The sequence below is a fragment of the Temnothorax americanus genome, unplaced genomic scaffold, assembly GCF_048541705.1.
Source record: "Temnothorax americanus isolate GAGA-0224 unplaced genomic scaffold, ASM4854170v1 Scaffold7, whole genome shotgun sequence".
Taxonomy (NCBI): Eukaryota; Metazoa; Arthropoda; class Insecta; order Hymenoptera; family Formicidae; genus Temnothorax; species Temnothorax americanus.
Window position 1 is genome coordinate 486799 of NW_027509792.1, and position 13510 is coordinate 500308.

The following is a 13510-nucleotide window of genomic DNA, read 5'->3' on the forward strand; positions in this document are numbered from 1 at the left end:
CATACACGTGCAAAATCTACTGACGCAGTTGAAAAAGAAAAGCTCAACAACTCTTTCTTATTTATTTTTCTCAAGTTTTTTAACATTTATTAAATATTGACATTGACTAATGGAATATCTCAGTTCAACATTGGATTTTAAGTTACAATTTTAAGACAATATACTCTTGAATGCCAGAGTGCTCGAGATACATTCTATTTGAGTACCTAAAATATTTTAATTCTAAATTATTCAAGCTTGCAACATTACAATGTGTTTGGTGAAATTTTAATCTATATAACAAATATTATCCATGACATATACATGGCCATTCATTTTAACGATGATAATAATTAATAAAGTTTCTCGATTCAAAAATTGATTTTAAATCACAGTTCTTAGACAGTGTGCTTTAAAAAAAGTGCCTGAGAAATATTGAAAAGCTAATTATTAAAACTTGTGTCAATCTACAATACATATTTGATGGAATTATAATCTATAAAATTTAACTGTTTATACCAATGGCCATTTTAAAAATTTATTTGTGCAATATGATGGACTCATGTCTGAAAATGTATCTATAATAATTTTAAAAATTTGATACTTGCAAGTTTCGTATAACTGCAAGAGATTTCGTAACTTCTTACTTATTGTTCTTTTAAGCAATTAACATATTTATGTTAAAAAGTATTTTATCTTTAAAGTTCTAAGTATGTTCGTTTATCACACATTATTAAAATATATTCTTTTAAATACTCATTTTTTACGTAGGTACATGTAATGAAAGATTAATATTTATGTTCAGTTTAAATAAGAGACCGGCTGTGCCCAGAATAATTATTTTAATTGTAAGATACGCATAGCGTGTTGCAGTATTGAATCTGTGATCATATGTTATGTGTAGTTCGTAATACCTTTATGCATAATTCACATATCGTATAGCGGAAAAGTTTAATTTAATAAAGGTATTATTTTTGTATGAATTTCTAATCTTATACTTTTTTTCTTTAATCCTTCTCATTTTATTAATACAGAAGAAATATACTTCTCTTTTTTTGTGATATAAATATCAAATATGTAGAATGCTATACATGAAATGTATAATCACGCATTTTTCTTTTTATTTATCCATTTGAAGAATTATAGAGTACACGGTAATAAATTTATGGTAGAAGGGTCTCAAGATTTACCTTTATCCTAAAAGAAGTTTCTAAGAAGACAGAGACATCGCGTTTATCGTTTCAACGGGAAGGGGCTCAATGCTCTTTGCATTGACGGTAGAATCGTAGAATAATCCTCCAAGATCTTCCGTACCGTTTCGTAATCGGTGTCACCAGTGGCATTGCTCGGTCTCGTGCAACGTACTAATCGCATGGTCTGCTCGCTGCATCCACCCGGGCTACTCCTCTCCTGCGTGCTGAAGGTCTCGTACGTGAACGCGAGCAGCTTCTCCACGGCGCAATCGAGTACCTTATCGCTTGGCAACTCGCCGCGGCCACTCTCGACACAGTCCTTGATCACGGCGCTCATCCAGTTCCAATCTTCCCATGTGTCTAACATCTCAACCTTCTGGTTCTCCAATTGCCATGTCAAACGAGCGCGATACCTGCAAGCGCATTGCACACGTTAGCACATGTATAAAAATCTGACAAAAAATCATTCATTTTATTAATGTTCTTTTTAGCTTATTTAAGAGGATGCGTAAGCTTTCTTTTTGTTAACATAATTAAATTTGCGGATTAGTGCGAATAAGAAAATTTTCGTATTAGATTATTCGTGGTAATAACAAAGTAATTAAGCCAGTATCTTCGTTAATGTTTACAATATTTCGATTTAACTTACGGCCAACTCCATGGATTCTTGCTGAATTTTGCTTTCTTCAAATTACCCAGATAAGCGAACATGTTGTAATCGATATAGCTCAGTTGGTTGTAGTCGAAGTAAAAGTTCTCCAAATTATGAAGCATCTGGAAGACCGTATAGTCGATCCACCGAATAAAGTTGAACGACACGTCCAAAGTCTGCAGGGAGTGTTGCATGTTCACGAACCAATCTCCTGGCACACTTGTCAGTTTATTGCCCCAGAGCATCAGCTTTTTCAGCTTCGTGAGACCTACGAATGCCTGAGCGTCGCACGTCTGTATGCCCGATTCATGTAGATCTAAAGTCACGAGAGTCGCCCCGAATCTCGCAAAATTGTGTCTTTGGTAGAATAAAGTAAAAAATCGTAAATTACTTCGAAGGTAGGAAAAATTCACGAAACTGAGTGTAATATTCGATAAACAATGAATATTCAAAAAAAGATTGCTCAGAATATTCCGAAATATATGATATAAACAGTTACTAAAAGGAAATGCTGAATATTCTTTGTAAAATAAAAGAAGAAAAGTTAGAGCGCAAATTCGAATGTATCAAAATATAAATATCGGAGAGATATTATATAAAATTCACGATAAAATAAAATGCGTTATCGTCATATATATTATGTTAAAAATCGGTTATATCGTAATGCCAATTCAATCAATTTTTTCTTACAACCTCCGGACAATTTCTTCTCTTTTCTTACCCGGGTATGTTAGGTATATTCGAATCGAAAATCGTAATGATCGTCGTGTTGGTCCATGCTTCGTCCAAGTGCTGTTGCAGTGTCGTTAACTGAGTGCACTGAAAGCCAACATCATTCGTTCGTTTGTATGTGATCCTCATACATGGCGACGCCAATAACGCCGCTTGGAAGAACGTGCAAAGAAGATAAATAATTAATAACTGCTTCATTGTCGTGGAACTCGCTCGCGACGAAATCGTTGAATTAACTAAGAGTCTTCGAGACAGCGAGCGACGAGTAAAACGTATGTGTGGGCGGCACATCCTCGTGGCTTTTTCCTCCTGGCGATGATAACGCAAATCAGTATCATCGAATAACCGACATTTCTTTTATCACTATCGCGATATATCCGAATGTCGCGCAATATGATTTTTTTTGCAATATTGAATGATTATACGTATATTAAAAAAATAGATGCACTCTTACAAAATGTTTCATCGATGTTATAATGCTGCATTAAGTCCACTTTAAACGACCTAATTCGCGTCAGATTTGAGAACAAAATTTTATTTATAATTTCAGGTACATGTGTCAGGTACTTTGACATGACATATATATGTGTGCACTCTAGCGGGAAAAAGGGTTTCAAACGTTTTTGTTTTACCCAGTACATAAAATTAGAAATAAAATTCTATCCTGAATTCTGACACGAATTATGAATAATCTAAGATAGACTTTTTATCGTGTATCACTATTTATAAGTAAATTAATAATCACGTCCGTGGTACACGTAGTTCAAGTATTTTGTTTTTCTTTTATTAAATTAATTAAAGCGTTTAAATTAGATTATGTATTTAAAAAATCCGCTGAAAAGAAAAGCGCTAGGACATCCTGAAAGAGGAAGATCGCGCTCGCGGATGATAGTAGAAACAACATTTATTGTCATACATATATACATGTCATAATTCTCGTTAGAGTTAAATATGGCTGTTCCTAGAGACGAATGAATTTAATTCAGTCGGTTTCTAAAGACCAACGACCCCAAATTCAGTCAATTTTTAGTATATGGACCCCTCTTTAATTACTCTGTCAATGTATATACCCATTAACTGCGCGATAATTACACGAACCAATCGGGACGATTCTTATAATTCTTAGGTTTAATAATGCCTACATTTGAAAATATGTAAAATGATGTTCTTCCATTGAAATAAAAATAAAAGAACAATATCGCGCGTCAATTTACCGCTTTATGTTCGACGAAAAATTGTTATTAGCAAATACTGTATCGTCTGGAATGCATTTTGTATAATGATGGCATTTACAAGCGAACATTTTTAACAGCGTGATCTACTTCTCAGATACTTTTCGTGATCTCATTTACTTTTCAGACGTAACTACATTTATTGTCATAAAAATGTCTCATTATTTACAGCAAAATATCGATGCATTCGATATTTTGCATCACGTTCTTCTGACACTTAAATGAAAATATGGCAGAAAATTATTTTAATATCGATTACACGTAATTCCACTTCGCGTGTCTTTCAACAATTGAAATAACGATGAATGATCCAATTTCGTTGTAATTGTACGATCTCATTGTCGTGAAAGAGTCTTACTTTCCAAATTCAATCGTGAATTAAAATCATCAGGACGATCACGACGAGACCGACGTGACATAATCGTGAATCGCGTAATGATTTAACACCATTAAATGGGGGTTTCTGGGCGCCCAGTTGCGTCGGTGCCGAATGCGCTGGAGCCGGTGCCGGCGCCGGAAACGCGGAGATTCTCGATTTGTTCGCGATATTTGGCAAGGAACTCGATAAATTTCGCCTGGACATCGGTGTGGTGTGGCCCGTATTCTTCGGGATCAGATCCGACTCCTTGTCGAGTACATATGAGTGTTTCTTCCCCTTCTTCTCCGTCTGTTTGCGCCAGGTATGCTTCTCGATGGTCTCGGTATTTCGCGTGGAGACTGTCGTTGGTTTGGATATCTGCAGCTCTGTAATTTGATTTCGAAGCAACGGGGACGATTACGGGTATTGTCAATTAAGAGGCCAGACGTATATATAAACATTAAAAAAATTTTAAACATAAACGTATAAATTATGGAATATAATCCATTTTCTTCTTTATGCGTGTGCACGTATTGTATTTAACGCGTTCTATAAAAATAATAAGGTAAACAAAATAGACAAGAATTGCTTTCGGCGGACCTTAGTAACATTGTGGATCTACGATATTTAATTTATGGATTTTTTTACGACATTTATACGAACAGATGCTACTGTACCTTGTAATCTTATGGACCCTTCCATTTTTCCAAAAGCGTTTTCAGCCGAGCACGTGTAAGTGCCGAAATCAGATTTGTCAAGGTGTCTGACAGTGAGATTTAGCTGATATGCATAATCGTTGATGGTAACTTCCGATATATCGTGTTTCTCGTCAGCGAGTAGTTTGACTCCTAAAGTAAATATCTTTCGAGATAATTCTATCGAGAGAACATATATTTATATCTATATTTAAAAACAGAATCCTTTTTATTTGAAGCTTTTTTGAGAAGTGGAGATAAGAGGATGCGCCACGTAAGGACATATTTTTATCAACTTAAAAGAAATTCATATTTTTCTCTTTTCAATAAAATTATTAATTCAATGGTATGAATAATAATAAACTGCCGTTGGCTATTCTCGCAGAGAGAATGACTAAATTATCTAACTTTTCATCAAATTTTTATCAAATTGCCATATAAAATTTTTTATATAGCTTTTTAATCCTGGTGCATATATAATAAAGTCGACGTAGAACCGTTAAAACGCGCGTTCCTGGTACAAACAAAATGCTTCATACACTTTCATCAACGAGTTTTTCGTTAATCCTAGTACAGAGAATGTCAATGAATAGGTAAAAGTCAGCTAAATTGATCAATAAAAAGTGCCCCAAGTGATGACTGAGATGAGAAAAAAAGAGATAATTACAAAGCGTTTAAGCATTATATTTATTATAGCCTGTGCTGTCGAAAGAAATAGACAAGTATCTGGTGCACGCGAAACGAAAGTAGGTGTTCTCTCACCATTATTTCTGTACCATGTGTTCAGAGCCTTCGGCGAGGACTCTACGTAGCACTGGAGAAGGACATCGCTGTCGACCGGCGCCGCTACTAACTGGTTTGAGACTTTAATCAGCGGTTTGACTTTAACGAGAAAGATGCAGTTAGTGTAAGTTGATCGAACGGAAGTTGCTAGTAGCAACACGCGTACACTTACAACGGACGTTGACGTAATATCTCTTGCTGACCGACGGCGGCACTCCGTTCGACGCGATACAGAGATAAGATCCCATCTCCTGCCGCTGAATGCCCCGCAGATGAAGTTGCTCGCCCTCAAACGTACGCGCTGCTTTAACATTTCCGACGTGATAAAGAATGAGAGATTCGGAAATCCAGATGTCTTTCAGACGCTCTCGGTTTTCGACACAATAAACTTATTCGTACGACCGATCGTTTCTCTCAAACATCATCTCCTTTATGCAGAAGATGCGCTACGTATCATCTATCTGCGCGGTTCTCTTTCGTCAAATAAAAAAACTTTGTGTAACAAACTCTTTACTCTTTTGTAATAAATAATTAATCGTTCTTTCGATATTGTTCCAATGAGAATTTTCGTCCCAGATTTAAATAAGAGAAATCTGTGCTTAAAAATATATATGGTACGCTAGGTACGAAATATTTTCGAAATATTACCATAGATTATTTCGTGTCTTCAGTTATGAGAAATAAGATAATTAGAGTGGTAATTAGAGGCTTTTGAGACAATATAAAGTCAAGATTCTGACGCGTTCGGCGGAGAGAAGACGGAGTCGCTCCTGGCGGGATGGAGATACCGTGGCAGCGTAACACTCTCGCGACGCAGTGTACATACCCTGGATATTGCAATCGGGTACGCGAGTCGATAGAAGGAGGGGGGCCACGGCGAAGAGGAAATATATGTAAAGTCAACATCCATCACTCACAGTCAGGAAGGCTAATCGGATGACTGCTTTTCCGCGGGACACGGTGGACATCGACGACGGGGTTTGCCCTATCGTCGTGCACCGTCGCTCTTTTAAAAGTGATCCGCTTGCGCGGGGGGAATGTTTCATCTCAAAAATCGCGCGCGCGCGCGCGCGCACCGTACGTATCAATTAAAGATAAATCGCCGGGCGTGCGGTTTCGTTTAGTCATGACCAGTCGCGTCCCTTTAGAGTCGCGGCAATCGCGGCATCATAATCATTAGTCATATCCCGGCGGTGGGAATTTTCATTTATTTTCGGTGGTGGCGCATTTCACGTTTAATGACATCCCTCGGTGGGGTATATGATGGAATTTTAATTCAACATTTTAAGACTGCGACAGACGATCATCTCACTTTCACGCGATAATGTAGGCATTATCGTTTAATTAACAACTAATCGAATCGGAACATGGATTCCTATTGTTATCCACGCATTGTATCTTTCAATCTAATAACGATCGCATAATAAGCGTGTTCTTGTCAACGCTAATTATTTTGCATTTCGTACATGTAGCGCAAACAAAAGATATTATTGTCTCTTTGAATTTTCATACAAGTCGGGAAGAAAATGGGGAAAGATATTGTTCGTATTCTAATTTTTTTTTCGTAATGTAATTCTATTCATTTTTTCACGCGTTTTATTCGATCCCCTAGCATGTGTGTTCGACAAAATGTCAAAACTACTTAGCATCGTACTTCGCTTGACGCTGTTCTCGTTCCTCAGCGTGATGTTCCGGCCATCTTCCCGTCGCCAGATCACCACCGGTTCCGGATTGCCGGTAGCTCGACATCGCAACGGCAGATCGCCGTTTTCCTTGGTGGTCAGCATATCCGCGGTGTTATCCAGGTCCATGATATCGGGCGGTATCACGACTTTCATGTGACCGGTCTAGGCGCAAGATTCGCATTCGTTATATTATACTATTCGGAAATGTATCGACCTCGTCGATAATTTAACTGATGTACTCGACAGAACCGAATTCAATTTAAAATCAGCGCAAAAGAAAAAGTTCCGATATATTGAATCCAAATGTGCAATACTCAGATTTTTATAATAGATATTATTAATATTGTCAGTATTTGATCTCTCTGATATATTTATAGTTATTTTCGAAAAAAAAAAGAAATTACGGGAAATCTAGGTAGGTATATAAAATAACTAGTTTTAAGACTATATAATTCCAATAAGAATAAAAGTATATCCGTGTAATCTAAATTGAGTCTGCTCTTTCATTCGCGAGCTTGAACGAGAGTCAGAGAAATTTCAAAAAATCTTCAAACTCAATTTTAAAAAAGTAACTTATTAGAAAAGAACTTTATATCGCGACACGAGCGTTTCCCAGTTCCGCGCTGAATGTTCTCCGTTTTGTACGAACGTATGCGTCGTGTATACGTTGCATTCACGCGGCATTTGCGTTATACAGAGGGTCGGAACGACATATCGTCCCCTATTCGGCGGCAACGTAGAACGTGATAGAGAGAGAACGGCAATGGCTGTCGCGCTAATGTTCAACGGCTCTACTGACCTGGCTTCTCATAGGATCCGTATTAACTTGACACATGTACGTGCCGGAGTCGTTCGGCTGAACGTTAGTCACGTGCAGCTTCCATGTGTTATGGCCGTTGTGAGTGACGGACAAGCGTGGGTTGTGCGCCACCATGTGCGTGTGAATGGCCAAAATCGCACGCGAATCCGACTTTATCCAGGCGACCTGCGCGTAACGTGACAAAAGTGCTCATTTCGCCCATATAGGGATGGGGACCACATATTTAAATATAGAACAATGCTTGAAACAATAATTACAAAGCGCCCCCGATATATTGCGCATATAATTGATATCTATCTATTAACTATGTATAATCGGTACACATTCGTTGAATGTATCTTGTGAATTTGTTAGAATTTCGCAAACGAAGTTTTTTTACACAGTGACGAATTTTCTGCGAATATTCTTTGGCAATAAAAATTTTTTTATAAACGTCAAACGTGTATATTTATTTATAACTAGTCGTAACGAATATCGAAATGTTTTCAACGTACCATCAGCGATCGTAATACTTGAAAAATATACATTTAATATAGCTCGCAACGATTAAAATAATATTTACGTTAGCATTTATGTAGCAAATCACAAATATATGCATATGTATATGCATTTTTTAAATAGATGATACATAACTTCCACATAACTTCCATAGCTATAGAAAGACCTTCTTATGCAACAGCGACAAAAGAATGCCGTAAAGATAAATAACGCGGGATAGGTGAACGCGAAAGGAGGAAATTTTTGCTCTTTCTCACACGGGAGGAGAGATGATTGCATTTTGCATAAGGGGAGAATGGGAGAAGATCGAGCCACCTCACCACGAAAGGCGCGAACTCTTCATCAGTACGGTGCCGAGGTGGCGCTTAAAAAGCGTCGCGATACTTGCGAAAGGCGCTTATCGGTATTCATACCGAAACGCCGGCGCGGCATTGGGGGGGTTGCGCTCTCAAATTCCGCTCGGGTTTACTCTGCTGCAACCCCTATTTCGCGCTTACAGCCCCTTCTCCCTGGCTCGGGTGGCCAGCCCGATCTGTCATATTTCAGACAGCAGCGAAGCCATTGAACGGGATAAAAAGGCTTTTAAACCGCGGACAAAAGCCCGGGTCGCCGCGTTTCGATTGGCAATGAAATTTAAATACGTAATATATATTATGTGTGTGCGTAAATCTGAAAAACAGATATCTACCTGTTGGAAACAAACCTTTCGTCGCGATGACCCGCTCACCGTAATCTCCGTGTGATCCTTCGCGGATCAGAAGCAATCGGCCAGGTGTCTTCATAGACATCCGATACGTCTGACGCGCGTGGTTTACATAACGTTACATCTCAGGGTATTGCATTTACGGAGGTATTACGTGCCCTATTCAGCTACTAAGTTTAGTTGCATTCAGATATCTACGTGAGATTCAGGTAATATATCCAATGAAATACAGATAATATATCGGAATTTCGCATTTCTAAGATTTGCTCGTATATACGTATTTGCGAAAGGACTATTTCCGCACAATGAGATATCCTATATTTTTCTACACACAAAAGAGGCTTGTTTCTCTCAATCAATTTGATATACTTCACCGATGTAACACTATATGCGAGTCTAATTACAAGGCTTGAATTTCCTGTGGAGAAATATAGCATCGACGGCTTCAGATACCGGCTGCAGGCTGCACCGATCGTTACGCGGGACTGTGGTAAAGGGTTAAATTTCTGAGATTAAATGTTACCGGATGCACGGGACGCGGTTACATATAACGCGACGCGACGACGAGTTCGAGGCAGCTGCCAAATCAAACAGTTTTCGATGCGGGTACGTTAACCCGAGAACGGACGCGTTTTTTGTAACGTGTGGCGGATTTCATTCTTTACCATCGCGCAAACGTGGCTCTATTTTCCCTATGTAGAAAGCGAGATATGCGCATATTGCAGAAATAAATAAAAAATAAAGTCACGTAAAAAATGTATATTGGGCGTGATTAAACAAAAAACGGAGGAAGAGAAAAAAGAAAATAAAAAGATAATATTTTGCATGCGCGCACGCGAGGTTTCTTTCTATGTCAACAATATATATCTAAACGAGATGGGAAGTGAAACAAGAGGGCAAATGTTATCACAGTAACTGATCGGAAATTGAACGGAGTTGAGATTGAAGCTTTTGACTTCGCACGAAGTGTACAAGTATACATAATTGCAAATGCATAAAAGATGCGTACAAGATGTATGGCGGGTCATTAAAGATTTTTCATTCTGCGGTTGAAACTTTATTTCACAGTCTTACAATTGCCAAAATGTGACAATTGAATAAACTAAACAAATTCTAATTTTTTTAAAAAATTGCATAGTTTGCTTCTAAAATATCTCAGATTTTTCTATTATTATTTATTGGAGACAATAGAGTTTCATTCATGTAATCAATGTAATGATTTCAAGCTGTGAAATTTAATTCTGTTAGTTGCAAAATTGCGCCTATTCTTTGTACAGTTTTCCATTTAATCGCCGTCTGGTTAAAGTGCATGAGGTGCGTATAAATGGTACAGCAAAGTCAGCACGAGCTGCACAGGGAAAAGAAGAACGAAAAGGAGGAGAAGCACGACGGCAAAAATAAGGGCTATTCAGCGACGCTATATTAGCGGATCTGATTTATATCCTTTCTTCCGTCGTTTCCTTTCTTTTTCCATTGAGAGAGAGGGAAAGAGAGAGAGAAAGGACGAGAAGAACCCTTCGGCATAGCCGCGAGCGACAAGGCGGCGAGCATCTCCGAACGAACACGCTCCAACGGCGTTAGAAACGCGATAGAAACGATTGTCGCGATCTGAGCACGCAATCAAAACTTGGACTTCTTCTTGAAAGTGAATTACTCGCGACCAGAGTCCGTCCCAGAAGAGATTCTCTGAATTCTGCCGCGTACAACTGTACGTTTCTCTCACAAACACACGTAGACAAGTCAGCGACTGTAGATACACCAAGAGCGAACATTTCCGCATTAATTCGTGGTCAATGTTGACACGAGTCAACATTTGCGAAAACACAGCGGCTAAATTACTAACAAAAATTGATAGCGTCCAAAATAAACGTACAAATATTCTCGAAACGCTTCGGAGCAAACGCGGCAAGTAAATCAGCCTTTGGAGGTAACGTTTCCCTCAATAAAAATTTTAATGTGGTTTTCAAGTAATCAGCAATCGAAAATAAAGGGTTCTTTTGCGAGTAATCAAGATTTGAAAGAGCAAACAGATAAGAAATCTGAATTATTCAGCTAATTTTAAGTGTACTTTATAACAGAAACTCAACCTGAAGTTTAATGAAGTTTGATTTATTTCTGTTTATTCAATTTATTTCGTGTATATATATATATTTTTTTAAATTAAATTTGAAGAAACACGCGCGTTTTTGCAATAAGATTTTCGTTTTATACGATTCTGATTCTCTTAATGTCCGATCTTTGCGTATCTGTAATTATTGAGGTGAAAGAATATTATGAATGGAGAAAACAGCATAGTACGATCACTACGTTCAATCGGAATAGATAGTTTTGCTGATACGAAAATGATGTTATTCGTTGTCTCAATACGTTCTTCCAGTTTTGTCTTTCTGTCGTTGGAAAATGCATCGAATACTCGATGGTTTCGCTTGATTTGCATTGTTTCGCTATGCAGATCTCAAAAGAAAAACATCTTGACATTTGTAGCGTCGCTCGCGGCTTTTCCCTTAGGATTTCAAGAAACGACGATCGGAAAAGTCGACGTATTGTGCACGTCTGACACTTTTACGAGAGCTAAGTTATCTCTTTACGTGTAAATTGTTTTCTTTCCTGTTATGACATGACGTAACGTAATATCGTTGCTAACAACTGTAATATATATACATGTAAGATATCGTATTCGCGGTAAAATTTATTTTTAGACAAATAGAACAAATCTGCGCAAATTAAATATTAGAAAATATAATCAAATCTTTATACATTTTAACATCTTGCCTATAAGAGAAATACAAAAGAGTTTAATGACAATAAAATATTCAATTATTTTGGTCTCCTCTTTTGCTCTGGCGATATTTCTTATTAATATTATGTTACTACTGCTCATTAACTCTCTGCTTCTTCCTTGCGGAATTAAAGTCGGCAGAATTAACTTATGTATTTAAAGCCAAATGGCAGCACATTGCTTCGCAATTGAGCGCTTTGAATGACCATTGCCCGAGACACGTGCTCGATAGTACTCGTTTAATAATAATCGAGCGGTGGAACATGGTTTCACGCGGTTACGTAGCAATTATACTCGACAATACAATCCGTCTAGGCTGCATCCGATATATTAAGCGAAATATATGATCTAGGCCACACTACTTACTATTTCGAGCGGTGGCCCTAATCGACTAGCTAATTACAACATGCGCGCAAGCAGCACGAGTAGTACAATTACCTTGTAAGACTGAAGATGATTAACGACGCAGGTGAAGGAGACGTCGCGACCTTGAGTGACCGTGTGATTTTCCAAGAGCGCCAGAAATTCGGGCAGGACCTCGGACTTAGGCGGCGTTTGTCCTGAATTATGCAATTAACGATTATGCGCCAGCGATTACGGCTAAAACGATCAGCGAAGTTAATCCTTAATTAGCTGCGCGGCCAACTTGCCGTCGATACGCCGCCGTTACAAATATGATATATGGACGGCCCGGCGCGTTAGGGAAATTTCGGTGAACCCCAAATACAAGAATCCCCGTCATCTTTTTGCGCCGCGCGAGCAAAATTTAATCTAGATCGCCGCGTAACTTGTGTATGTAACGAGCGACCGGTCAACCATGTCACTGCGCGATAATCATAATTCTTTCCGTGCGTCGCGCTTGTGATTATATACCACTGGGGTGTCCGCCCTATACGAATCATGACCCGAACCCGAAGAACGTTAATTTTTAATGAAAATTTACTTTTAGCGTGCTTACACATATTTCATTGTTTTAATACGATAGAGAAAAATGTGTATTTTTTACTCATTATTGCATACGAAATACGAAGAGGATATATACTGACTGTAATATTTTATAATTTCTTAATATGCTTTCTTTACTTTTTATTATTATCATATAAATCTTTTAAAACGATTTGTCGTACAATTTATTATGCAATATGCAGATAAGACAGTCAGAGTGCGTTGCATAATGAAGTTTTGATTAACCGCGTCGAACCCTTATGGACCCCGTAACCTTTGCACGTCACGATATTCACCCCTCGCGTTCTCGCATGGCGGATGCCAATTCGAAGTGACGTTTCACGCAGAGGAGTCTCGCGTTGATCATTCTCGCCATAACAGGATGGAATCTAATAGGTAAAACAAAAAAAAAGGAAGACGTATTCTTCCTGTATCCCTTTTGGTTAACTTAGCTTG

General features: G+C 38.2%; 2 protein-coding genes across 4 annotated transcripts in view; both read right to left on the reverse strand.

The window, feature by feature from the left end:
• Positions 1–63: 63 nt before the first annotated feature.
• LOC143906050 (uncharacterized) lies at positions 64–4286 on the reverse strand. Of its 2 annotated transcripts, XM_077421822.1 has the most exons (5): positions 4147–4286; positions 2546–2865; positions 1822–2181; positions 1170–1585; positions 64–206 (listed from the first exon to the last, which is right to left on the reverse strand). In XM_077421822.1, the coding sequence occupies exons 2-4, from the start codon at positions 2845–2847 to the stop codon at positions 1213–1215; spliced, it is 1035 nt and encodes a 344-aa protein (XP_077277948.1). In that variant the 5' UTR covers positions 2848–2865; positions 4147–4286; the 3' UTR covers positions 64–206; positions 1170–1212. The 2 variants fall into 2 exon arrangements, with proteins under 2 accessions (XP_077277948.1, XP_077277947.1); XM_077421821.1 differs by lacking the exon at positions 64–206 and having other exon boundaries at positions 853–1585; positions 4147–4279.
• Positions 4156–13510, reverse strand: part of LOC143906043 (lachesin) — a 31036-nt gene continuing 21681 nt past the window's right edge. The window contains exons 3-9 of one of the 2 annotated variants that reach the window (XM_077421814.1): positions 12548–12669; positions 8109–8294; positions 7279–7471; positions 5797–5925; positions 5604–5723; positions 4824–4994; positions 4156–4532 (exon numbers count right to left, since the gene is read on the reverse strand). In XM_077421814.1, coding sequence (XP_077277940.1) covers positions 4156–4532; positions 4824–4994; positions 5604–5723; positions 5797–5925; positions 7279–7471; positions 8109–8294; positions 12548–12669 — 1298 coding nt within the window. Of the gene's footprint in view, positions 4533–4823; positions 4995–5603; positions 5724–5796; positions 5929–7278; positions 7472–8108; positions 8295–12547; positions 12670–13510 lie in introns of both variants that reach the window. The other variant, XM_077421813.1, reaches the window with a different exon arrangement.

Bases quoted from the DNA above. Each gene is read 5' to 3' on its own strand.
- LOC143906050 (XM_077421822.1), bottom strand. From the start codon at position 2,847: ATGTGCCGCCCACACATACGTTTTACTCGTCGCTCGCTGTCTCGAAGA. The intron at 2,182-2,545 runs GTAAGAAAAGAG...ATTCTACCAAAG, and splicing joins AATATACCTAACATACCCGG to ACACAATTTTGCGAGATTCG. The intron at 1,586-1,821 runs GTAAGTTAAATC...ATGCGCTTGCAG, and splicing joins AAGAATCCATGGAGTTGGCC to GTATCGCGCTCGTTTGACAT.